At 34.4% G+C, this 25,286-nt stretch overlaps 1 protein-coding gene across 2 annotated transcripts in view; it reads left to right on the top strand.

The window, feature by feature from the left end:
• Positions 1-22,384, top strand: part of LOC129221097 (tumor protein p53-inducible protein 11-like) — a 65,818-nt gene extending 43,434 nt beyond the window's left edge. For both annotated transcript variants that reach the window (XM_054855542.1, XM_054855543.1), the window contains exons 2-6: positions 7,484-7,577; positions 14,344-14,451; positions 16,561-16,669; positions 18,259-18,360; positions 21,741-22,384. In XM_054855542.1, the coding sequence (XP_054711517.1) occupies positions 7,484-7,577; positions 14,344-14,451; positions 16,561-16,669; positions 18,259-18,360; positions 21,741-21,955 (628 nt within the window). In that variant the 3' untranslated portion in view covers positions 21,956-22,384. The remainder of the gene's footprint in view (positions 1-7,483; positions 7,578-14,343; positions 14,452-16,560; positions 16,670-18,258; positions 18,361-21,740) is intronic.
• Positions 22,385-25,286: the final 2,902 nt, after the last annotated feature.

Raw genomic sequence — 25,286 nt, 5'->3', positions numbered from 1 at the left:
TATTAATTAAAAAAGTTGACTTTGATCAATCATTTTGAAAACAAAATAAAAATCAGCGTGTTGAGCATGAGTAACAGTCTGTTAACGTGAAAGGTCTGAGGAAAATCAAGTTGATCAGCAGTGTTCAAGCTTTTTCGACTCGAGGTCCGCACCTGTATTAAGTTGGTTCTCATGGGTCAAATAAAATACACATAATTTGTAAAATATCTAAAAAATTTCTAAATAACCTAAGACCACGTGGAAAAGAGAAGAAAGCTGCAAATATAGAATCATTATGCTTAGTCTATTGCTTGTTGAATTAATACGAAGCAGGCATCTAGTTTCAAAAACCACTGTCTGAATAATTGGGCCAAATTTTGTAACATTGTTGCTATTCGTGGTTTTCAATTTTTAATATTGAAAAAAAAACGGCGATCTTTTTTTCAATAGTCGACTTTGCGGTCCTGAAGTGGCCCGTGCGCGGTAGGGCCAATGTAGTGGATCATTCATTGTCCATGTGTTGATAAATCAAAGCATCGGTAAACTGGTGGGATCGGCACCTTTCCGGAATTAAGAGCCAATTTTATACCTGCCAGCTCTTGGTTTTTCCGAGAGATTCCTGGATTTTGATCATTTCTCTTGGTTGTGTATATGATGTAAGGAACATTTGGTTCGTCTTAATCATTTGCTCGATTTTTTCCCAGTAGATGTTGGTAGGTATGCAATTTTTCTCGACGTGTTATTTTTTTTTTAAGAGCTAGATATTAACTATGTAAACAAGGGAATATGGGCAAAGTGAAGTGGTGAACTCGATTCTGTGTTTCGCGCCACCTATCTGGTAATATTTTAACTATGTAGTAAGACATGTAGTCCCCTCCAGTGAGGAGGAAGTTACATCTGAAGATCAAAGCATATGATAATGTGAGAGTTTTCAAAATTTGCTACTTTTACTGTAATATTTTGTTGTAAGTCAAGAATTAGTTTTGTATAAAAAAAATTATAAAGTTCTTGCTATTGTCTGCTTTCTCTAGCCAAGACCAAGCGCCAATTTGCGCATGCGTCAGGTCTGCTCTGATTTTATCGAAATAGGGCGGGAAACCTGGCAGTTAAAGGTGCAAAATAATGTGTTCAGCAGTTCTTCCAAAGAAGCGTCGAAAAAGACATATAGCAAGTGCGAGCGGAAAATGTCCATCCTTTCAACCTATCGCCCCTTTTTAAAATTGAATCTGTCCTGAGTGCTAGTCCTTGCTTTCGAGAACGTACAATATTAACATTTTAAATATGAATTGAGGCCTACTAATATTCGGTGCACTATTTGTTTACAATTCAGTTTTTTTGTATTTTAAATTATTTGTACAATTATTACTCAAGTGCGTGCGAGGCAAAGGGGATGGGTCAAAGTTAAATAGTTTTTTTCGTATACTAATTCAACATTTTGTTAAATCAATTTCGAGTTCGTGTACTTATCAATTCTTTTACATTCCTTCATTAAATAATGTTAAATATTATATATATTATATATATGAAATCATAATTCATTTATTTATGATTTCATTCACTTTATTTACTCTGCTCTCTCATACATTGATTAATTATTTAATTTATTGGTTTATTGCTTCGTTCTCCTTTTATTTAGTTATTCATTCTTCCATTTACTCATTCACTTGAGGCAGTGAGAAGCAAAGGGTTGCAAGTGAACATTTTTAAGTTTTCAGTAAAACGGGTTTAAAGATCAGATCCTAGGTTAGCTTTCATTAAATTTTTTTTTCTAAATCGAATTGTGCACCGGAACCCGCCAGGGCTACTAGTAATATATCTTGCCCCAAGATAGAGGAGGGGTCCACCTACCATTTGTACTGTTAATCTCCAAATTTTTAATTTGCCACTTGCATCCCTTCTCGCTGCCTCATTTGATTAAAAAAAAATATTATCGAATAGAAACAATTTCATTTAAAAAATATTATTTTTCACTTTGCCCCATGGAAAACTTTGCTGCCAAAAATGGAAAGTAGTGTTTCATTGCAAGTTTTATTGGAAAATATATTGTTCTTCCTTCTTTCTCCTTCTCTAGAAATAAACCTAAGACTGTTCTCTCTTTATATACTGTATTTTACAAAAAAAAAAAAAAAAATCCAACTTCTTCTTTTGAAACAGATAAATTATCTTTACTATTTCACTTTGCCCCCACAAACCTCAACATGTAATGCTAATATCAGAAGAAAAAAAAATATATAGCACGCTCGTAAATGAATCTCTCATGTTCGAGGATTTTTCCCATCGTAATACGAATTTCGTCTTTTAACTTTCTCTTATCAACTCTTTTTTCGCTTGATCAAAAACTCATACCGAAATCTCACGAAAAATTCGTCAATCTGACGAAAAGTTGACTCGGAGCATTTTCCACGATGCCATTTTGGGAAATACGACGGGAATGTTGTGAGATTTTTGCCAGACGTTTCTGAGCGTGGGCGATTGTCACGGATCCCTATTTGCATCTCATGTACTTCCAACTTTTTCTTTCATTGACATGAACCCCTGGGGGTCCTTGTGAACCACTTTGGAAGCCACTGGTACAAAAGAATAATAAAATAAAAAAGTGAAACTACTCACAATTTACTCAATGTTATGGTCACATGTAATACTTACATGATAAATATTTTCGACATTAGTTCAGGGAACTAGAAGATTCAGTAGACTAAGGATGCTTTTAAAATCGAAGTGGCTATGTTTGAATCGTTGAGATCAAACACCTTTTCAGTCACAAAAATTCGAACATTCGTTTTTCGTGGAAACAAGCTATGGGAGGCAAGATGCGTGTTAAGTGCAAAAACCACGACACTCAGGTTACTAGTTCGAAAGATACTGGACCTTTCTTTTGAACGGACAGAACGTTTTGAACGTTTTTGGTACCCATTTAGCAACCGACACTCAACTTTTGTAATAACCTTCCATTGTCGTTGTTATTTTGTAATTTTTTTTCTATGTATGGTTTAAAATAGTCTTAATTTTTTGAATTCTTGTGTTGTAATGGTAAACCAACCGTTACTTTATTTCTGAAGAAATAATGAACAACAAATATTATAAACTTTGATTGTATTAGAAGTTTTTTTTCCCCAAGCCTAAAAACCAATTGAGTGCAAAAACAGCGTAAGTCCAAATTACATTTTAAATTTTTCTGACCCCGATTTTAATAGCAACTATATAATTTTTTGCGTGACAATAACACAAATGCATGCTATGACGGAGGGAAAAAGTGTTCGATTATTTGAAAATTTGAGGAATTTTTCGTGTTTAATTTGCAGACGAAACCAAATGAAAAAGCTTGTACAATAAAGCTGAAGTACAATAGATCAGAGCTTCTCAACCTTTTTTACTTTGCGGCACACTTGATAGTTGGCTCAATCCTTGCGGCACACTACACCAAACTTCATATGTCGATATGGACAGTGCTTTCATCATTCTCTAGTCAAAGCAAGGAAGAGAAAACACCAGCACTTTAAAAAAAAAAATGATGTAACAATTAATCATTTAAATCTTTTAAATACTTTAGTTTCCTTAGAAATTGATTAAACGTTCATGAATTTTAGCGCTTACAATGGCCAGCAAGTCCCAAACGTTCACTTTAACACGAATGTGACATTAATGTCTTGAGAGAAAGTGGTCCTTTTTATTCGACTCTATGTTGGAGAGAGAGAAAGTTTTTTAATCGAGGATCTAAATATGATATTTTGTTGTTCTTGAAAAGTACAATGCTAAGAGCCCCACGTGGTTCATATTGGGAATCTAATTCATTGGCCAGTGAGTATATTCACTGGTGTGCAAAAATTAAGGACGAAGTCGAAAAATTAGCATATCAGCTGAACGAAGAGGCAGAGTGGACAGAAAGACCAATCAGGAGATTAAGTAAGGTGATGTACGGTAGCACATGCGCAGATATGCAGGCAGACGTAATGGGGGAGTGTCTGAGTAGTATAAAGCATGTTGTCGGTGTAAGATCAGTATTTCTGGCAAAGAGATTGCACGCTGTATAGCAGTTAAAATCACACCGAGTTGCTGCCTCAGCGAGAAATGGCGAATAATGAATCTGATAGACGACATCTGGATGCTTTTACCCGAGGTCGAATCATTGGGAAGTTGGAGGAAGGCCGCAGTGTGAAAAGTGTGGCGGAAAGAGTTCGGAATTGCTCACAGCATCGTTTCACGACTTTGGAGACAATTTCAAACTACAAGAACAGCTATCCGGGGGTTCAGTAGTGGTCGTCCACGAGGAACCACACCCGCAGATGACCGGTATATTGTCTTACAGGGCTGAAGAAACAGGCGGCAGACAGCGGGAGAAATCGCTAGACACACGACACAGGCGACTGGACGACCGATATCGCGTTTTACCGTGGCCAGAAGACTGCACGGTGGTGGTCTGTTTGCACGACGCCCTCTACAGTGTGTGCCTCTAATGCCTGCCCATCGGAGAAGGCGTTCTCTGGTGCCGGGAACACCGGAATTGGAGAGACAATGAATGGGGACGAGTACTCTTTACAGATGAGAGTAGATTCAGTCTGAGTAGCGATTCTCATCGCATACTCATCTGGAGAGAGCGGGGAAGCCGCAATCATCCCTCGAACATCACTGAAAGGGACAGGTATGGAGGTCGCGGCGTTCTCGTTTGGGAAGGAATCATGCTTGGTAGTCGTACAGACGTTCACATCTTCGACGCAGGTTCAGTCAACGGACCCGTTATTGTAACGAGATTCTTCTTCCATATGTTCGTCTTTTTAGAGGCGCTATGGGTCCGCAGTTCCTTTTCATGGACGACAATGCACCATGTCATCGCACAGTAGCTGCCGAACAGCTCTTAGAGAGTGAGGATATTGAACGTATGGATTGGCCGGCACAATCTCCGGATCTCAGTCCCATCGAGCCTGTATGGGATTTTCTAGGCAGACGCTTGGCAGCTCGTACCTTACCACCAGTAACGATTCGGGAGCTTCGATTGGCGCTGCAAGACGAATGGGCAGCAGTGCCTCAACAACTCATTGACACCCTCATTCTCAGCACAGGCAGCCGCTGTGAAACCTGCCTAGCAGTCGGGGGAGATCATATCCCCCACTAAAGACAGGATGTTTCTTGCTGGACACCCATCACAGGGATGTTTCAGCCTTCAGTCGCATTGCGCTCCATGCTACTTTTTCAATAAAGCTTCTTTTTATCCCTCTGATTTCTCTTTTAGTAAGTGTTGCTTACATTACACATGTCCTTACGTATTGGGGATCTTACGGTATTAAATGTGTTGATTTGGAAAGCTTTTATACAAAGTTATATTGAAAAAACCGTCTCGTCCTTAATTTTTGCACACCAGTGTATGTTCATTAAAATTGTTAGAGTAACAGCTCGTAAATAACGTCATCAGGGATTGTTAGGTACCCTTTTTATTAACAGCCAATATTTATCGAAAAGCACTTCGCTACACCCCAGTTTTAAGGAGCAGTCGCTCCTGAGATCTATATTAATTTTTTCTCATGCCTTCAAAGAAATTTGCTGATGCTTCAACGGATCACGAACCCAGTCATATTGTTCTACTGCAGTGAACTACAAGCAGTGCTCAAAGTTTGTTCAAAATCATTGCCAAGCGTTCTGCCACCGCATTCAATAGCTTTTCTTTCAGAATGTTTGTATCTGGTCTGTTTGAGCGTGTCCAGTGAATCACGATCTAAATCTTCTCTCCACAGCTGAATTTTTGATTTTAGCTCATTTAGCTTGCCCATACAAAAAACAATCTCACCGCGTCCTCGAATTCTTCTATTTAGTTATTTGAGACTTTTAAAAATATCACCCAAGTACTCTCAGGCAAGTGTTTTCCCAGACATAATTTATCTTGTAACAAATTGGTATGTTTCGTTTGTCGTGAATTATCAGAAATGTGTACCTGGTCTCCTCAACTCAAAAATTTTTGGCTCGACCTTTTTTCTCAACCGAAGCACCATGTGAAGAAGCAGAGTGGTGATCTGCCCCCACGTATACAGAAAGTACAATCCAAATGTGAGAATTAAGTCGTCTAGGCGATTTTTACGGCTTCAAGCACGGCCGACTTCAGCTGATCTAGCATGTGGTTTGACAGGAGAGTTTCACGATGGAGAAAACTGATTTGAACACTTGGATTTTGACTTTTTGCATTCAACACATGGACCCTTTGACATTTTTCATCATTGCAACATAATGGATCTTGAATGTCGTCCTCATAAACAGGATTAGCGCGCCTTCTATGTCTGTTGATTCATCAACATTAAATAAAATTTTCGTGGCTATTGTAGATTATAAACCAATGTTTTTTAATGTCATCCATCATGTTTCTATTTCGTCACTTGAAAACATCGTCTAGAATTGGTACTCTGACCGCCATCTCATTCATTGCATCGGAACCTATCTTCCCCAGTACGATTTCTTTACAAGCAGGTAAAATAAACTTTTTACCGTCATCATGCCATTTTCAATGCAAGATGGCAATTAATTAAACTAGCAACATTATATCTGATCTCTGGCGCAGTTAAATTGCATCACTGTTTTTCCTTTTTCTACAACTCTGAAAACAACGCGGCATACCAAGGACCTTGTCGCGCACACCAGTATGCCGAAGCACACCGGTTGAGAAGCACTGCAATAGATGACAAAAGCAAAAAAATTAAAGTTTTGCAGCTTGTTGGAACTGGAATTAGAGAATTTCAGTTGCAGAACATTGTCCCAATGTTTTGTGCTCATGTTGATTAATTCATGATGTTTATGCAAATTAACCTTTTTCAAATACAGTAACTTTTTGTTTCAACAGTGGGTTTTCAATGTATAAAATTGCCGGTGTTGAGGCTGTCAGGGTTTGTTTTTTCTGGGCATGCGCGTGTAACCTTAATAAAATGTTTTGCCCAGTTATTAATAAATATTGTTCTTGTTTTAACTTTGTCCTGTCTCTCGTCCTTAACTAAGTTCAGTTGAAGTATGTTGAAGTGAGAATTGGACATTGGTTAAATGTCCGGTACCTGCAACCTATATGTTTAAATTTAACACAGCTACTGCGTTTTACCTTTCAACGGCAGTTTTAAATTTGTGTTGACAAGAAAATGAAAAAGAAAAGATGAAAAAATTCAGTAACACAACGTGTTGTTTAAGTATACAATTGTATATGAAAATTTTATCTGCACATTTTCCGAACTTTAATTTGTTTTCCGTGTGTAGGTATAAAACGCCTTAAAAGAATAATCAATCAACTCTGTAGCAGTGTTGAACAGCTGAGGTTATTCGATTTTCATGCGTTAAAGTAGCTGAAATATTCTAAAGAGAAAAGGGCGTTGTGTCCCCAGGTGATATATCACAGGGGGGCAAAGCTAGGAGTACTAGTAATATCTGTATTTAAACAAGCTGTATGGTTTACGTTTGATTGCTTAAGATTACAAAGAAATGTTTTCTGTTTCTTGAATGATATGCCCAAGTTTACTGTAACTATTTTTATTTTTTCTAGGAAGCATAGCAGTGGTGATTTGCATAGCAGATTAAAAACGAGAAAAATTCTCGGTGTCGGTGAAACAGACAATGGAGATATTCACAGATCAAAGGTAAAATATGTTCAACATTTCAGTTTTGCGGCAGTAATATTGTTTTGTCATACTAGAGGGTTTCTATGACTCAAGTCTTTGTTTTACTAAAAGTCAAATCTTGTAAACAATTACGATAGTTTAATACGAACTTTTTAATAGAGGTGAGTATGGCAAAATGGACCACATTAAGGGAAATTGTTGACCCGGAGAAAAAACTCAAAGTGCTGCATAAAATGCCCCAGAAATCAGGCAAAATTATACTTTAAAAAAATCTTGGTTTTTTTCTAAATTTTTCTTTGTAATGAGAAAGAAAAAAGAAGAAAAAAGTGCTTACAAATTTTCCGTTTTAGGCTCATTCTTTCTGAAGAACTGATTACAAAAATTTTAAAGGTGTAGTTATAAATTATCAAAGGCTACATGATAGCTCAAATAATTTGAAAATTTTCGATCATCAACACAACCCAAATTTTTTTAGAAAATATCTCTATTTGCTCTGTAATTATTTAAAGAATTTGGACACTTCAATTATGTCATTTTTCTGCCGTTAATAATAAAATTCTTCTCGTGAGTTGGATGAAAGATGTCTGGAGACTAATAAAATCCAAATGTTCCATCACGCTGCTAAAACCCCTTAGAATAAATTAATTTGGTCCCTTTCTTTTTCGGAAATATTTCGATAATTGAAACATTTGACGAGTTCTTCAACTGTCGTCAAGGGTTTAGATACCTTAAAATAGGCTTCTTAGCATCAATTTTCTACCAGTTTTAAGCCAACAAGCTTCAATTCAGGATGATTCCCGGCACAATCCAAAACTTTCATTCCAGACGCTTTTATGTAGGACTGCACCTGCAAAGGAAATTTGGAGAAAATTGATTTTCCAATGTTTGTTATGCTTTGGCAATGAAAACTTGTAAATTAGGTAATAAAATCATTTATGAACAAGTTGCATTGTATAGACAGCGTGAAGAGTTCTGCTGAAAAATAAAACTTCCAGTTGAATTCAAATAATCAATCATTGGACGCTGAAAACTTACAACTGGAACAGCAAAATACATCAATTTATACCAAGATCTTGGGAGAGTGTAAAAAACCAGCTGTTAAGTATCGTTTGAAAAATTGTAGGAAGTTGCGATTTTAGACAAAATTTCTAATTAATTTTTTCTTTCATATAGCGAAATTGGTACACATGTTCCAAATTATTCATGAAAGGTTTTGATGACTAGTTAACAAGTTTTAAACTTCTAAAAAATAATTGTTTTAAAAAGAATCTTACAAAATAATTTTTTGCTGGGAACAAGGTTATGGTTTTCAGAATATCAGTGGAGAACGATTAAGTATCCCTTTTTGCAAGTTAGGAAAAGATTGTGTGTCTTTCTGCTCATATAAATTGCCAAAGAACATACATTTGTATACCAGTAATCAATTACATGGGCCTTAATTTTACTCGTAATGTAAACCAAATGGCTTCTTCTGATCGTCACGATGCATTTCATATAACTCCCGCACTTAGAGATGTTGATACTGTGATTCCGTTGAAACAAATTGTGTGTATTTATATTAATTTTCTAATTATTTTTGTCAAATTAAAAAAATAGATTAAAATACTAACTAATTCCGTTTTACTGCTAATTTTCCTGCCAAATGCTAGATGCTTTTTTTGTGTGCTAAATCTGAAATTTTGATGCCAAATCTAGCATTAAAAATGCTAATGTGGCAACAATGATTTCACTTAATGTTTACATAACTCGTTAAACTTCTCTACTATAGTCTAATGTTTTATTGATTGTCCTGTAACATAAATGAGAAACTGAAGGTATTATTAGCAGATCAATCACAATTTTTAGTTTTAATATTTACCAAGTATTGTTCTATCGTTACTCGTCGCCTCTGTTGCTTTCGATAATACAGTAGACCCTTGTTTTACGCGGAGGTTACGTTCCACGGAGATGCCGCGTAAATCGAAACCACGTAAATTGAGACCTAATACTAGTGTTAAAATAAGGGTTTGGTTTTGTAGATATTAAAATACTTCATTCTAGTGATGACTAGTTGTATAGTAATAAGTTTAATGTGTACTTATATCGACTTTTATGCACAACACGCATACAGAGAACATGAATTAATTTCATGTTTTCTGTATGCGTTTATAAAGAGGAGCTGGCTATGATAGTCTTTTGGCAGTCATTAAAATTTTTTATCTGTAATTCCTTGCAGAGCATTAAGGCCTCCATTTCCATGATAGAATCTTCCTTCACAAACAAATGAGAAGAATCATTTCTATGGTCTAGGAATGGCTCAAAACTTTCAATGTGAACATTTTTGGTTCTGTTTCACCAATGTCGGTATCCGCGTTGGTTTTGTCCTCCTTTGCCACTCTTAAAAGCTCTTCTTCCAGTCAGTTCTGAACTGCGTGAGTTTAATAACTTTTCTTCTGGAAAGAGCTCTGGAACCAATCGCATAAAATGTCTCCAGGGGCACAAGCTCGATTATTAGCAATCCAAAATGCAGTCTATTACGTGTAATCTGCAATCTTTAGGAGTTTGGATTTTGAAAGAGGGGAAAATTTTATCTGTTTGCATTGTCGCATCTGCGTCAAACCGAAACTCATCCGCGTAAAATAAAATAAAAGTGTCAAATCTTAAACTGCATATAGTCGAAACTGCGTAAAATAAACCCGCTTAAAACGAGGGTCTACTGTGCAGCAATTCTTTTTCAAGTCTCCTTACTTTCTTTTGGAAAAAAAAATGATTCGTTTCACTCATTTATAGTTCAATCTTGGATGAAAACAAATCGATAAACATTGTTTTTCCCTTTTGCTTTACTGGGTTTAATTAATAGAGCAAGAACGGCAATCGGTTTAATTGCAAATTTTTTCTGAAGCAGAAAGTCAGATTGTTGTTATAACTTCATTTAATCTCCACAAATAAGGCCCATTTGTTCATTATTTAAACTTTTTAGTTGCATTTTCTTCAGCTATCGTTCTTTTTTAATCTACGGCTCCTCAAAAAATAACAAATAAATAACACTGGCCAACACACATTTTGGTGCCGGGGCATTAGTTTTCGCCTGGGAGCTCGAGTTTCTGAAATATAACATTTTAGTGAAATATACGTTACACTATTTACAGTTAAATCCATGGATCAATTATATATACTAAACACTGATTTTTTATTATCAAATTTAAAAATTATTTGTATATAATAATACATACATATAAATACAATATACTAATTACATACGATAAAATAATGACATATTACCAAGATAGAGGAAAAAATCATTGATGAAACCAACACTGAACACTTCCGAAGCCTTTTTTTCGTGACATTCTTGAATGTTTATAATGAACAAAGAAAGAGGGAAAAGTACTCAATGAAACTAACTACTCACTGAACGCTTTGGAAGCATCTTTTCCATCACATTCCTGAATATATTATGGGTCAATCCCTTTTTAAATTCCAGCAGTAATCTGCCATCAAGTACGTATCCCATCTTCCTTGGTAGCGGTCCTCCAGAGTTTTAATATCCTGGTGAAATCTTTCACCTGTTTCCTCAGAGGTGTCTCCTAAATTGTCAGGAAAACGGTCTAAGTTGGCTGTGTAAATAGTGCACCTTAATGCTCAAGTTACACCCGAGGGATTTGAAACTGTTAGCATCTCGTTTACCAGTTCAACATAGTTTTCAGCTTTGCGTTTGCAAAGAAAATTTCTGAAATGAAGCAACAAATGAAGACCAGGCTTTTCGCTCAGCCTAATTTATCGAATTTACGAAGGCAGGATCCTTAACGAGTTGTCTTATTTGTGGGCCATCAAATATCCCTGCTTTAATTTTTTCCGTACTCAACCGAGGCATTTTTCCCCCCTATATATGCAAAGCAAGATCCGTTCTTATTAAGAGCCTTTACAAATTGCTTCATAAGGCCCAGTTTGATATGCAGTGAAGGAAAGATGATTTTCTCTCGTGCAACCAAGGGGTCGTTAATGACATTCTTTCCCCAACGTCCATATTTTCTCTTTGAGGCCACTCTTTTCTGACCCAGTGGTGTGTTTTGTCTTTGCTATCCCAAAGGCATAGGAAGCAAGGATATTTGGTGTGGCGCCTATTTTCAAGTTCACACAAATCACCCATTCATGTTCATGATACTTTATCTTCTCTTAGACCAAACCTATGCTGTTAGATTCTTCTTTTATTTTCGTTGAGTGAGCAATTGGTATGGAATTTAATTTGTTCCCATTGTGTAGAAGGGCTCATTTCAAACTTCGCTTTGAGCTGTCAATAAATAGGCACCAATCATCTGGAAAATATTCAGGAAGAAACATTGTTTCCAGGAGTACTTATAATTTCGTGACAAAATTCAAGATTGTCTTCTTGAGAGAAGGGTAGCAATCCCTTTTCTCATGTACGGTAAAAGGAGATTTTGGTTAATTGTTCCAGTAAATGTTTGTCGTTCAACCTGGATGCCAGTATTTCAGCAGCTTCATTTTACTGGTTGAGATCTCTGGTGAGGTCATTTAACTCATCCTGGTTGAAACGTTGAGGAATTGATAATATGCCCTCATAATCACTGTCACCTTCATTAGTATCAGAAGGGTGATCAGATGATCACTGATCTAAAAAAGTAGAGCTGATAGAGAAAAACAGATTTCATATTTAGATTCAGCGGCCCAAATATAGCTTAAATTAGCTATAAAATCCTAGGCACCAAAAAAAATTTTTTTTTTTGTTTGCCTGTGTAATCAAATGGAGCGTTTGAAAGAGACAAAATGATATAAAATGTAAGTGTTCTTGCTTAACTTCATTGAAAATATTCTTTGAATTACATTCGTTGATTAAAAGAGCAAAACCCCGACCCCTCCCCACCTTACGAAATTTCCCTTTTTCCAGTATTTCACTTTTTTCCCCCCATCAGGTCTTAGTTTTTCCGTTTACTAATAAGTAGAAAATCGCCCGTCAAGATATGACGGGTGAAAATTGCTTCTACATTAGAACGAAGCAATTGCCTGAAGGGTAATATTTTGATAACTGACATTTTAACCTTAACTCCAGAGGATTTAAACTCCAGTAGATAGCGTGCATTGTTGACCATTTTTTTTTTTTTTTTGTTTCTTCATTCCCCTGAAATGACATAGCCTTACCAGAAAAACAGTTAAGTTACCGGATACAGTTCAGCGTTGTAATAAGACCTTTCCCGGCAATATAATCATCGCCAAAACATATTATCAAATTATCATGCCATGGCTCGAGTTTCAGTTTTGATGACGTCAGAAGCGTCACTCGATCACTGGCTTATATATATATATATATATATATATATATATATATATATATATGTATGTTAATTTAATCCAGATGGAAAGTTTGTTATTCATTAGACTCCCGTATTTTGCATTTTCCCAGAAAGTAAAGAAATTAAAAGGTTTTAAAATAAGCAATGTTTGTTTCCTTTTGCGTATTTTAAGATAATCCACACTGTTTAAATTTAATCTAAAAACAAAAATGCTACTGCTCAATTCGTAGCCGAACTTATGGACTTTTCTTCCGCCGATGAAGACGAACAAGGAGTAGCGTAAGCGCAGTCCGCCCCTTCTTTCAATGTTGCGTTTCAGAACTTACAAATTTCTTCCTCATAAAGAATAGGAAAAAACTTGCAAAGTAATTCAATTCAGGAAGGTGCTGCATTTGCTGAACTCATTAACTAAATGAGCTGATGTGTGATCACATGACTTCCTTTTACTCAAATTTAATGATAATAGTGCCTCGGAGTAAGCAAAGAAACACTTTAAAAATTTTCGCCCCATGTTTTTTGCGAACCGAAGCAAAGAAAACGTTTTATACAGATACATTTTTCCAATATTGGCAATTTTAATGTGATTCAATGGTGAACTCTCTAAATATGGTCAAATTAAAACCATATTAAAAAAAAAAAAAAAAAACCGCCAAATCTGTTGCCAAGTTGGCCATAAAACTTGGCGACCAAAAGCTTGGCGATATACTACCAAATGTTTGCCAATTACTTGAGTTTGCATTGAAATTAACAATGACTTTACCCCAAAAAGGTGTGAAAGACCCCTTTGGAACATCCGAATGCAACCAAAAGGTTGAAGTGTAGAACTAGATCCCTACTAGGAGTGTACGTACCAAATTGCAACTTTCTAGTACATACCGATTTTGAGTTATGCGAGATACATACGTACTTACACTCATACGCACATACATACGTGCATACGCACGTCACAAGAAAACTCGTTGTAATTAACTCGGGATCGTCAAAAAGGATACTTCGGGTGTCTTTACGTTTTTAGGCATATATCCACGTGCTGTCGGGTTGAAAAGAAAACTCAATATACATTCGGAGGCGAGCAAAATCGAAATTAAGGCCAATTTTTGAGTGAAATTTTTTTTGCGATTACAATACTTCCTTTATTGTAAAAGGAAGTAAAAACCACCCACTTTATTGCGGACTATTTTCAACCTCAAAACCCGGATTCGCAACTAAATTTCTTAAAATGATCTAAAATGATGTATTTAATAATATTCTTTTCGTAAAATATAGGTATTATACCTTTTTAAAAAGTCCTCTTTACCACCTGTACTTTTTTCTATTTTATTTTTTGTTCTATGTATTTTCCGTATTTTACTTTTCTTTCTCAACCCAGTACCTCGAGAAACGGGGTTTCGCTGTATTTTAAACATGTTTAATGCTGTTAAATTTTTATGAGAGCTTTTTTTTTCATTATTACGATGCTTTGATTTTTATGAACCAAAGTTTGTGTTCTCTTTTAGATTAGCCAGTTACTCGGACACAACGAGCACCTGTACGTGAAATTTCCTCGCGGGTTTTGGTTGTGGCACCTGTCAATGGCACTAGCGTTCACTTTGCTGGGTTTCAAAGTAAGGCTTCATTTATTTATTCTTATTACATTTGGTGAGTCTTTGTTGCGTTAAAATCTTCCGTATATTATATTGCAAATACGTTTTTTACTGGGGGAAAAAGTCCAGGAAATATGTAGTAAAGAGAACCTACAGGTTGCAGCAAAAAATTCGGACAAAGTTTGCATCATCGAATGGAAGAAAACTAATTTATTTTTAATGAAGTTTTTTTCTTTATTTTTCTCTCTCACTTTATTAGAAAATTATTTACAATATATAAGATTGTTTTTCGGTTTTCTTACAATTTTAAGTAAAAGACGTGATATTTCAAAGTTGTTTAACCTAGGAGAGCGATAGTTCGTTTTACTCGTTATGCCTCGGCAAAATGTATTTGCATTATGTCGTTTCAAGTGACTTGGAAATGATAGTCGACATCCAAGAAGTGTACAAAAACGAACAGTGAACATTTCCGTTAATCGTCAGGCCATCCAAAAGTGAGTTCTATGAAAGCCTTGGGTTTCCACGAGAGAAGTCGTCCGTGAGACAGGAATTTATTTTTGCCCTTAGTCACACTTATCGGTCACAGAGCTCGAACAGAAGCTTTACGAATTCCAAAAAGTTCAGCCTTTTGCTGAAGAAAACAAATTTGTATGACTCCAAAGATGACAGAAACGTTTGAGATGGGCCGCAAGTCCGTGCTGGAAGAGATACATTTTACTGATTTACCGTTCAACCAACTTATAACAGCCACAACGATAGGTTTTGGTCTGCAGACACTCCAAGCAACTTGGAAAATGTTAAACAGTGCCAAAATTCGAAGGCAGACTTGATCTGTGATGGAATCAGCACAAGCGACAAAAAATCTGTTTTGTTCTCTTGGTGGATGAGGGTCGTAAAATGAATCAAAATGTGTACCAGAAGGACGTTTTAGAAGCTGTTGTACTTCTGTGTTCCTAAGAGCACTTCAGCAATGTAGACTCCAGTTGAAGACTCTACACCAGTTCATATGACCAAAAAGACAAGATTGGTACAAGGCGCATTGTTTTTGACTCGATATTATCTGCAAAGTGGACGCTCTACTCACTAGACCTCAATCCAATTTATTACACTGAAAGGCCTATTTTAGAGTCAAAGGTCTACCCTAAACTACCCAAAAGTTTAGACTCTCTAAACCAATCGCTTTAGAGGGAATAGGATTAATTATACGTAAAAGACTTGCGGCCATTGAATGAAAATTTCAATAAGCAGTTGCACGTCTGTATCACTGCAAAAGGTGGCCAGTTAGAAACTAATTAAATTTATTGATTTTTTAAGATCTACTCATTATTATTTGTGTTTCGTTGATTTATCTATTTCTAATAAAGTTACATGAAAAAATGCTTGTCTGGGTTTTTTGCCGCACCTTGTAGAAGATTTTGTGAATTAAAAAAGAAACCGCCCACTAGGTCGCAACGAAAATATCAAGCTTCACTATACTCTGTTCATGAGAAAAGATGGACCGGAAGGAAACAAAGGTGTTGCCAGAAGGTTCTTCACTTTTGGGTGTTTATCTGCAGTAAAATGAGTAACTCAATATACATCGTTTGATTGCTGCTCACTTGGTCACGTGGTTGACTCTGCCAAATACCTTTTTTCTTTATTTATTTCAAGTTTTTATTCATGTCGTCGGCATTCAGGCAAAAGTTGCAATGTGCTAATTTCCAGTTTTGAGACATTATTCAATTTAAATTTTTTAATAGCTGTGAAAAATGACAAAAGTCATTTAAAAAATCCCCCAACTCTTACAGTATATTTCTTAATGTAAATCTTTAACTGTATAATTGGTTTGTATCCTAAAATAAGTAATTGTTAAGTCTCAAGTGATACCAAACCTACAGCGCCAGCGAAGGTGACCCATTTGGTTCAATGTTACAAATCGAAAACCAAGATTAGTTTGTGTCAGAAGCCTGGTGCCTAGCAAACAGAAGTTTGTATTTAGAAAACAGATGCAATTATTAAAATACTCATTCAGTAATAATATAAACAGCTCTTGGTTAGTAATTTTCTTTCCTTTTCCTTGATTTCAAATGCTAAACTTTATAATTTGTAATATCAGTTTAAATATGTAACAATTTTTGAAAATCTTTGCAGAATATGTTCTTTCCTGGAGAATCCTCAGCAGAATCTCAAACTGAAGAAACTTCTAACACTACTGAAGATGGTGATTTGTCCACAAGACTTTATGGTTCTATGTTGCTTGGTAACTTATATGTTTCGCTTTTTTGTTCTGTCAGTCACTAAAATAAATCTAATAATTGATGAATATCATATTTTTACGCTGATTATTTTTATCTACGTTGCGTTACTTCTTTAAAAGATGCAATTTGGTGGTTTGTATAGTAAAATATGTCTGAACTAAGCGAGGACTTGAAACTAGAGATGGCACGAAGCGCAGTTTAGCCGACGCGCCCAATACCGAAGCTTCGATTGCTGTACATACATATTAAGCTTTTTAGTATTGAAGGCATAATACATGTATATAGTGTGATGTTATTGTTCATATATTTTTATATACTTAGTGTCATACAGCAATTTTAGCTTATTGTCTCTTCTTTTAACTAATTTCACTAATAGAAGTGGTAGGGGAATGTGAGGCATAGTGAAATAGCGGGGCAAAGTGGAATGGTGAAGTATTTACTCTACTTTTAGCTCCTCCTACTTGGCAATATTTTAACTATGTAATAATGCAAGTAGTATATTCCAGTCAAGAGAAAAAGTTACCTCAAACATCAAACAATATGATAATACAAGAAATTTTCAAAAAATGTCATATTGTAATATTTTGATAAAAGTGAAAAATTATTTTTGTTATTATTAAATGGTAAAATTCTTGTCAATATTATTTTAAGTAGTAATCAAGATCTACTAATATTCCATGCAGTATTATATTATTTAATATTAAGTTTAATTGTATTTTGAATCAGGGATGTTCGTGATCCGAAATTTCCGAACATTATGCGTTGCCGTTTCCGAAAATTTTAGGTTGACAACGCATTCTAAAACTGAAAAATTATTTTTAAAAATTTGTTTTAAGTTTTTATTTTTTCCAATGATTTTAATGGTTTTTGTAGGTATATTTGATGAGTTTTTACTGGCGGGACGGGGAGGGGTTCCTTATAGGTTTCTGAAAGTTTCACGTTGGCTTTCAAAAGTTTTACTTCAGTCCACTATCACCCCTGATTTTGAATGCTTTGTACAATTAGTAAAGTGCATTTGGGGACAAAGTGAAATAGTTAGTTTCGTTTATTTATTCAATTCTTTATTAAATCACTTACGTATTAAATCTCTCTTACGTGTTCATTTATTAATTTTATTTTCATTCCTTCATTTAAAAATTCCCTTAATTATTCATTCACATGTTTTCTTATTCATTCATTCTTTTATTAACTCATTTATTAATAAATTTATTGTTTCATTTCATTTTCTTTTATTTACTCACTCATTTGCTCAAAAATACTTTTAATAATATAATAGAAAATATTTCATAAAAAAATATTTTATTTTCACTTTACCCCATGAAAAAAAATCTGAAAAATTTCGACCTCTTTTTAGCAGGCAAATTTATTGAAAAAAAAAACACTTTTGAGCAAGTTTTATTATAAAAAACATTGTCCTTTCTTTATGTGACGTAATTTCCAGAATAAACTTGCATGTTCCTCTTGAAAAAGGAAAATTATCTTAACTATTTCATTTTGTCTCATATTCCCCTATTTATTTTTCGTTTCCACTGGAAAAACCAGATAAACTGATATTTCTAGTTTTTAAAAATTATATTTTTTCTTCTTCTAGTAATGGCTTTCTTGTTATGGTCTTTTTGGGGAACAATGGACAAAGGTATTGCTAGAACAATGTTGCTTGCTATCGCACTTTGTCAGTTCCTGCAAGTAGTAGGTAAGACGCAAAGAATCCTTTTGCTGCACATACTTCTCTATCTAAAGTATTCTTATTGTGACTGCTTTTTTACATTCCCCCCCCCCCCGGGCAATGTATAAAAATCATACATTCTATAATAAGTCGAATACTGTATAGAATTCCCGAATTTTATCTTTAAAAAGTCAAATTCAGTTTTGAGCCAATCAGTTCATAAGGCTGTGAATTTTTGATAAAAATTGTGCCAATCAGTTTTGAACCAATCAAGTTCATGAGTTTTTGATAACAATTGTGAAAAAAGATGAATATTGCATAAAAGGAAACCTTCTAGACGACAACCATTTTGAAAACAAGGATAAAAATGCATGCAAATATATCGGTTTTCAATTACTTCATAGAAATTGCAAAATTAAAATGAAAAAATATGGAATAATAATAATGAGCGGCATATTTATTTGTGCGTGAGTAAATAACATATTTAAAGAAAGAAAAACCTGATAGTGGAGTTACTTAGGGGGGGGGGGGGAGGGAAATTGAGAAAAGAAAGTATCGCGCAGCTGACGAAAGCTGGTCTACGTAGCCATAAAGTATAAAATTTAAAGTTTCTTAGATTTCTCCGGGACCCCTAATCAGATCCAGACAAAATTAACATGGGACCATCTGAAAAGCATACCCTTTGAAGCAAAAAAAGATTCTTTCAAATCGGTCCAGTATTCTTGGAGTAATACGAAAACGTACATAAAAAGCCGCAGACGAAATTATAACCTCCTTTTTTGATATTAGTTGATAAGACTTTAAAACATTTTCCTTAGATGAATTACTAACGTTCTTCTACATATTTCCAGAAAGAAATCAAATTGAAACGGTTGTACTTGTCCACTATTAGGGGTTTTTATTAACTGCGTTGTAACATTTTTTTTTTCATTTTAACCCTCCGAAAAATCTGATGCGGAACCATAAAAATTCTCAAAAGTTTTTAAAAAAATACATTGAAATCCCATTAAGACGAACTTGAAGGGACCCCAAATTTTGTTTGTTGAAACGGGAATTTTGCTGTGATAGAATTTAAGCAACGTAATGGTAATTAAATCGTTACTATGAATTTATTCCGTTGAAACGGATGTTTCGTTGCATTATTATTCGTTGTAACGGGATTTCTTTGTAATTACGTACATACAGGGATTCCTATAATGCCCTGTATAAACTTGGAGCTTAGATAGGGAAAACGATAACCTACAAAAATTATTTTAAAACATATGGCCGCAAACGTAATGCTGACGCACTACACACAAAGCCAAAAACTGATGGTTGTGAAACAGGTTACAAATTTATGACAATAAGATGATTTCACACTTCGTTTTAGTTTTTGAGAAAAGTTTAAAGCTGTTGGTTAACTTGCCGGCCTGTGGCTGTTAATACAAGCTTCACAACAACACAGCATCGATGAGAGCTTCTGAAAATGGCTCGACGTTGCGACGGCTTGTGCGTTGTCACTGCGACCCATGTAATATTACTGCAGGCCGTAAATTGTATCGACGGTTTTAAATCTTTCTTAGAAACTAAAATTTATGAAATTGCGTTTGTGTAATAAATTTGTAACTTGTTTCGCATCTATCTGTTTCTGGCTTCCCGTGCACGTAGTACTTCAGCTTTGCGTTTGCGGCTGTATGTCCTTGCATAATTTTTCTTGTCATTATACTCTCCACTTCCCCTCCAAGTTTCTACATGGCATTCGGGGACACCTTCAATATCATCTACAATGATTTTTACTGGTAATGTGTCAAATTCAACAATTTTTAACAATGCTATGAATTTTTGAAAATGGACTTGTGCTTAAGTGTTCATTCAATCTGCTCTATAAATTCCGAGTAAAACTTTTTTCAGCCTCCCCCCTATATAGAAATCTATTTTCATCAAAATCTTCATAATAAATGATTCATTACGTGTAAACACGTAATGAATCATGGTACTGTGAATTTTTTCTTTAATTAGATAACATGTCTTATTCAATGAAAACTACTCAAAACAAATCCGAAGAGCAAAGATTGCTCAATCTCGTTACTTAGTTTTGAATCAATAAAAATTGTTTCTGAAGAAATTTTATGAAAAAGAACTTCAAATGAATTTAAAAAATTCACTCTTGTGGAGAAATCATAGATTTCTCCAAGATTTCCATAGATTTCTCCATCATCGTTACTAAAGCACACATTTGTTAAACTATTACACTCGCGAATTTCGGCCATACAGAAGAAACTTCCTTTGTTGAAGCAGAAAATGTCTTGAGTGTTCGTCGCTAAGTAGCGGTCACGCAAATATGTACAGAACAATTAAACTATTTACCAAAACATTTATTGCGGGAGTGCTCTTTTAAACAAGACCGAAACTAAATTTCCTTCAGCACTCTGTAACATTGGTGATTTGTTGTTCAAATGTGTTTGCGTACCCAATTCTTTCATCACGTTGACAATACATACTACAATACCATTTAATAGTTAGTTTTTTTGTTTTTTTTTAATAAGAGCTGTAAATAAATGGGGAAACGTTATACTGAAATGAAACTAGTCATTATTTGTTTAAATACACTCATAAGTATTATATTGCAACAAATATAAAACAGAGATTTTTAGTATTAATTCCTAATTATGCATCATGGACGCTGCCGATTTTCTAAATTTTGAAATTCTACCGACTGGAGCTGGGTTTAAACCCTCAACCTAAAGAGTAAAAGACCAACTTATAACCATTAAGCATAACTAGCCGGCATAGAATCGTATATTGCGAGCGTAACTTTGTTGCTGGTTAAATTACATTTCCATTGCTCCAAAAGAAGCATGATTTTTCAAATTATATAAACTTGTATTGTACAGTATATTTGGGGCAAACCTAACTTGCAGCGTCGTAATACTGTGATTAGGATCTGCGTAGCCTTCCCAATGCTGCCAGGTTACGTTTGACCCAACTATAGAACTCCAATTATTCGAGTTAATTAGGACCGGAGCTCAATCGGATAATCAAAAAATTCGGATAGTTGGACTTTGCCCGAAAAAAGAGCCTATTTCTGTTAACTATTGAATATATATTGAAAATAAGAGAGAAAAGGTATTTTCAAAAAAAGAGAATTATTAATTAATCAAATGAAAAAATGCAACACTTTTACTTGATAAGTGTACATACAAGTACTGTACATTAGTACAGTGTGTACACACCGTGCTTTAAATGAAAGCCATTGCTTGCTGAATGTCGAAGTAAACTTTTGAACTAGTTATGCGGACGGAATATCGCGCAGATAGAATTATTATTTTGGAAATCGAAATTCTGAAAAAAAATTCGGTTAATAGGAGTTCAGATAATTGAAGGTCTACTTATTTTTATTTATTTAACGTTTGTTTCTCTTCTTGCAGCTATCCTTTCTTCTGAATGGGGATATGTGTGGAACTGGCGTACTTTAACACAGCTGTTGCTACGTACATTTCTTATCCTACCAAACGGTTACTTCTACCGGAACATCGGATTTTGTGGCTTGAGAATGCGAAAGTCCACTTCTTTCAACAACTTGAGAGACTGCGTTTACAACAGCAACTCCAGTACTAACAGTGGTTTCAAGAAATCAGACTGAACTAAAGCGTTCTTACTCGATTATTTAAATGTGAAATATGTCTGTGTGGTTGTTTAAAAATCTTGGAAACTATCCCGAAGTGGTTAGGTACAAGATCATTTTGCCTCGAATGTGTTTAAACCAAGTGCTCCACCATGACTTAATTTTTTTTACATCGGTATAGTTTGAGGATACTTAAGAGAGTTTATTTTTATCATTTTTATTTTCAGACATTTTTTTTTGCCATAATACATTGAATATTCTTTACAGTTTTAAAGCGATTTTTTCTTCAGATTTCTTCAAAAAGAAAATTTCTTATTTTGGGTGCCTGCGTGGATTTTTTCCCCCATAGAAGATCGTATTATTACCAAATAAAAGCATTATTATTTCTATTGCGTAAATTTATAATTTTGTCTATTAAACTCTTCCAAAAATGTCATTTTTACTAGTTTTTTTAAATATACTCCAAAAACTTCGGCATTGTACTATTCTTGTATTTCATAATTTTCTTCATAAATATGTTTAGGTTAATAGAATGTGTTATGCGTATTCAATGTCTTTTGAATTTATATCTGTTTTGTAGCAAAATTTCTTTTCAAAACCTTTTATTTTCTATATCTTAACAATCGTTTCAAAAAGACAATTTAAATAATTCTTTCAGTCAAGTTATTTGAAGCAAACCTCTTTTTGAATTATGGTCTTATTACACGGTACAACCATCTGCAACGTTTCCTGCAACTTCATGTATTTTTACGGGGGAAAATTGCTTTGTGTCACCGACAGTTGCATGCAATAGTTGCACCTAGTTGCAGGTTCTAACAGATGTGATCTTTCCAGACTACCTGACATGAGTGACGTCCGCCAACACTTGTGGTAAACCTGTAAGTAGGTGGCGTAAGTTGCAGGAAGTTGCTGCAACTAAAGTTGCACCGTGTCATAAGACCATTAGGCATATTTTTGTGCCAAGCATTTCGTTTTTAGCGGAATTCCACATTCGCTTGTCTACTGTACATTACTACTGATCCTGTACATAACTAATCCATTTAATATGAGCTTTGAAATTTAAAATATTAGCATCTCTCAGAATTTAAATCTTTCAGTTGTATTTTTTACCTAGACCTCTCTGAGATTCGCAACTCCAGAGCTCGAATACGCTACCTTTCGGTGATTAATAATACTAAAGAAAAAGGTAAAACATACCATTCCACGTGTTTTCTTTGGGGTAAATTACAGGCTTCAGACGGTTTGGGGTGTAATGTAATTTTATAAGAATAGAAAAGAAAGCTGCCCACAAACACGATGAAAAATTACTGTCATTCACTAAGAGTCGAAGCAAGTTATAAGTTATGGCGGGTGTTTGTTTTACCTTTTTCATCCGCCATTAGACAGTGGGTGCAGCGCCCCCTGTAGTGTATTGGAGTTGCAAATAGGTCAGCGTATCGATTCCGCATATCTAAGTTAATAATATGTGATTATATTATGATCATTTATTCTTGTATTGTGTTTCATACCTTAGCTAAAAAAATTCGTAAAAAACACAATTTGTAACGATTTCGTACGAATAAAAATTGTTGTTCTTATGAAAAATTTAAGTTACATGGTGATTTTTCAGATCAATTGCTAAGGAAATAAACTCTGATACCAAGAGGTTTTTTTTTTTTCAGTTTAACTTGAAACAATTAGCATTCAAATTTAAAAGTTCCAAATTTAAAGCCTCATCTCAGAGTAATTTTTACTTTGATAAAAACGGTTACTGAAATTTATAAAGTCAGAAATGATTCTGTGAAGCTTCAATTAATTTATTTCAAAAAGTACTGAAAGATAATCTTCAACGTTTTCTCCCGCTGTATATACTAAGCTTTTTAATGGTTGTCATACCAAATCCAGATATTTTGGTAAAATGATAAATGTTAGGTTTATAGAATCAAGTGTTATTGTGTCACATTGTGTTTTATGTCGTGGGTTGAAATGTTGTTTTGTAAACTTCAAAGAATATTTCCATATTCAAATTGTTTTCCATCAAAAATCTGAATGGAGTTTAATATTATTGTAAAGATAGTTATAGCCTTTAAAAGAGTGCTATTTGCAACGGATATGAGTTTTATCCGCAAATAGTTGCTTTGAGGCATAAATGAGTTTTGTGAGGCGCAATATTTCACCGAACTCACAACTTCGAAAGTGAAGAGCTCAAAGCTTTAAAATGTACTGCATTTATGATATAGTTAAACTTCGTGCTCGAAGTATGTTGAGTTTTCTCAAAATTTAAATTTACTATGTTCTTTTGTGTTATATTTCAAGAATACATTTAGTAGTAGGATTTAAATGCAAATAATACTGAATATGCTTGAGGTCTATTTTACGTTTACTTTGTTCAGAACTTGATATTTTAATTCAGAATATATATTTATTGAAATACGTATTGTTATTCTTAAACAATTGTGAGAATATCATTAAAACTCATTTATGTTGAGTATATTACTTTTCTTTAACATTAAGCAGTAAAACTTAGTCAGGCTTAGGCTACATAGTGTAATGAAACTATTAGGAGCAATTATGTAAAACATTGTTATACTATGTGTGGGATTTTGTTTTTCCTGTACCAGTTTTTTCACACGAGATAAAATTTCATTGCCGAAGCATGAAAATATATATTTGAAAAGTGATGTAAAAAGCAAGTCGAGAAAATTCAAATTCGGTTCTTTAGAAAAATCGGCAAAAACCTTGTTTGTAATTCGTTTTAGCATTTTATATGCATTTTATTTTAGTGATTTTTTCAAAACTTCTTCTAAAAACAGTACAAACTGCATTATAAAAAAGTTTTGAATTTTTTATTTATTCTAGCAGGAGTCTAAATTCAAAAATCTTTGAGAAACATTGCCCACAAAATTGAAGTATTTCAATGCTGAATCACACTCATCGTTTGCTTAAAAGTAGAATTGAAAACTATTACTCATTCTTGGCTAAAATAAAACAAAATAAGTTCAAAACCTCACAAGAAAACGTTTTCAATTTTTTAAGTTTCAAATGCGCATTTCTTTATAATAGCTGCTGAATATGGTGACACCTCTTTGCATCTAACAAGTGGGTCAAAAAGCATTTCATTTCTCTCACTATTCGAACGAAAAAAAAATCTGTTACCCACATCGTAGTCATTGTTTTATTCTATTTCTGATGAAATTGATTCGTTTCTGACATCTTAGGCTTCCAAAAAAATGGGTGACGAAATGTAACCCCCTAAAGAAGTTAAAAAACACATAACTATAAGTGGGATTAGGACGAACGAAATGATTGTATCCAAAAAAAGTTCTGCAGTAGCGGAAAGAAACAATTCGATTATTTTGGAATCTTTCAT

This window comes from Uloborus diversus, chromosome 4 (genome assembly GCF_026930045.1).
Source record: "Uloborus diversus isolate 005 chromosome 4, Udiv.v.3.1, whole genome shotgun sequence".
Lineage (NCBI taxonomy): Eukaryota > Metazoa > Arthropoda > Arachnida > Araneae > Uloboridae > Uloborus > Uloborus diversus.
This window is presented reverse-complemented; position numbering and strand designations above follow the sequence as displayed.